A 2500-nucleotide genomic window follows, 5' to 3' on the forward strand; every position below is an offset into this window, starting at 1 on the left:
GCGGATGCTGGGGTGGGGGAAGTAGGCACTGGGCTGCTGCAGCAGGGAGGGGGACGCAAACGGCAGCGCCGACGCAGACGCCCGCGGACTCCCTGAAAGAGAGAGAGAGAAATGGAGAGATAGAGAGAGAGAGAGAGGGAGAGAGTGAGCAAGAGAGAGATAAAGGGAGAGAGGATGCGAGCGAGAGGGAGGGAGTGAGAGAGAGAGACATAGAGAAGTTTAATACTCCTTTAGAAATCAATGTCTTACACTTATAGTAATTATAGTAACACCATTAAAACATCGTTAGTGTATCAAACACATACCACATAAGAACTCCTTACCACAAGGTCCTAAACATGACACAGCAAGGACTAATACATCATCAGATTAAAACAAGACACAGCAAGGTCCTATACATCCTCAGATTGAAGTGACCAATCATAGAGGGGCCAGTGTCTTCCTTGTTTACTGCCCCCATCTAGTCAGAGGTCAGGTTGATTTAGAATTCAACAAACACAGTTTGCCTTTGAGAGCACGGTTGGCCTGTAAGAGCAGAGTTAGCCTGTAATAGCACAGTTAGCCTTTAAGAGCCCAGTTAGCCTTTGAGAGCAGAGTTAGCCTTTGTCAGCAGAGTTAGCCTGTAAGAGCCCAGTTAGCCTTTGAGAGCAGAGTTAGCCTTTGTCAGCACAGTTAGCCTTTGAGAGCAGAGTTAGCCTTTGAGAGGACGATTGGCCTGTAAGAGCCCAGTTAGCCTATGACAGCGGAGTTAGCCTCTGAGAGCAGAGTTAGCTTGTAATAGCCCAGTTAGCCTGTGAGAGCAAAGTAAGACCATGTCAGCCCAGTTAGCCTTTGAGAGCACGATTGGCCTGTAAGAGCAGAGCTATTCTGTAAGAGCCCAGTTAGCCTGTGAGAGCAAAGTTAGACCATGTCAGCGCAGTTAGCCTTTGAGAGCAGAGTTAGTGCTCATGTGCACAATTAGCCTGTGAGAGCAGAGTTAGCCTGTGAGAGCAGAGTTAGCCTATGAGAGCAGAGTTAGCTTGTAATAGCAGAGTTAGCCTGTAAGAGCCCAGTTAGCCTTTGAGAGCAGAGTTAGCCTGTAAGAGCCCAGTTAGCCTTTGACAGCAGATTTAGCCTCTGAGAGCAGTGTTAGCCCTTTAAGAGCCCAGTTAGCCTTTGAGAGCAGAGTAAGCCTGTAAGAGCCCAGTTAGCCTTTGAGAGCAGAGTTAGCTTGTAATAGCACAGTTAGCCTGTAAAAGCCCAGTTAGCCTTTGAGAGCAAATTTAGCCTGTAAGAGCCCAGTTAGCCTTTGAGAGCAAAGTTAGCCTGTAAGAGCCCAGTTAGCCTTTGAGAGCAAAGTTAGCCTGTAAGAGCCAAGTTAGCCTTTGAGAGCACAGTTAGCCTTTGAGAGCTGTTAGCCTCTGAGAGCAGAGTAAGCTTGTAATAGCACAGTTAGCCTGTAAGAGCCCAGTTAGCATTGAGAGCAGAGTTAGCCTTGAGAGCAGAGTTAGCCTTGAGAGTGTGTGTGCCCTGGTGGCTGCTTTGTGATGATTGGTTCTTCACATGCAGGTGGTGATCTTTTTCTCTTCCCATGATTTTGGTTTCTCACCATAGCTGCCGGTACTCACTAACTCACTCACTCCCTCTCTCTCACACACACACACACACACACACACACACACACATATAAATACACACACACATATAAATACACACACACACACACACACACACACACACACACACACACACACACACACACACACACACACACACACAAACCTTTACTACCCTGGTCTGACACCATATTTATATTATACATTTTCATTGGAGACCAAGAGAAGTTTCTCTGCGCAGTTGCCATTACCACTCTTGGTTGTTGAATTTATGCCCAGGAACATGTATTATCAGGTGGCAGTAAACATATGCCATGTTATATTTGACATACATCTTAGACCTTCTTTATTAATCAATATTTTACACTTTTACATAAATACATCATTATAGAGAGGGAAAGTGAGGAAGGTGGGGAGGGAGAGATAGATAGATGGAGAGAGAGGGAGAGATAGATAGAGAGAGGAGGGAGGGAGAGAGAGATATAGAGAGAGGGACAGAGGGAGGGAGAGAGAGAGAGAGATATAGAGATAGAGAGAGAGGTGTCCCTCATTCTTTAGCGATCCTTTCTTTAGAGCTCGTTAATCTCGTTAGGCACTGGGTATTGGCCAGGATCACAGAGATGCCAAAAGATGAGCACACAGACACACACACACACACACACACACACACACACACACACACACACACACACACACACACACACTCCCACCCCCCACACCCACACACAGACACACACAGCCCGACACACACACACACACACTCCCCCCCACCCCCCCCCCCCACACACACAGACACATACTCCCACCCCCCCCACCCCACAGAAACACACAGACACACACACTCCCCCCCCCCCCCCCCACACACACAGAGGGAGTGTTGATAGTTGGCAGAGGTGAAAGGCTCT

General features: G+C 47.6%; 2 protein-coding genes across 5 annotated transcripts in view; both read right to left on the minus strand.

The window, feature by feature from the left end:
• The window catches only part of LOC308364918 (histone H1-like), a gene marked incomplete at its 5' end in the record, with an annotated part of 439427 nt that overhangs the window by 57703 nt on the left and 379224 nt on the right, over positions 1-2500 (minus strand). The window lies entirely within an intron of this gene.
• nfixa (nuclear factor I/Xa) overlaps positions 1-2500 on the minus strand; it is a 100679-nt gene that overhangs the window by 9821 nt on the left and 88358 nt on the right. For all 4 annotated transcript variants that reach the window (XM_080838159.1, XM_080838157.1, XM_080838160.1 and 1 more), the window contains one exon: positions 1-92. This exon is cut by the window's left edge and continues 69 nt beyond it. In XM_080838159.1, the coding sequence (XP_080694285.1) occupies positions 1-92 (92 nt within the window). The remainder of the gene's footprint in view (positions 93-2500) is intronic.

The sequence above is a fragment of the Sprattus sprattus genome, assembly GCF_963457725.1.
Source record: "Sprattus sprattus genome assembly, chromosome: 1".
NCBI classification, from domain to species: domain Eukaryota; kingdom Metazoa; phylum Chordata; class Actinopteri; order Clupeiformes; family Clupeidae; genus Sprattus; species Sprattus sprattus.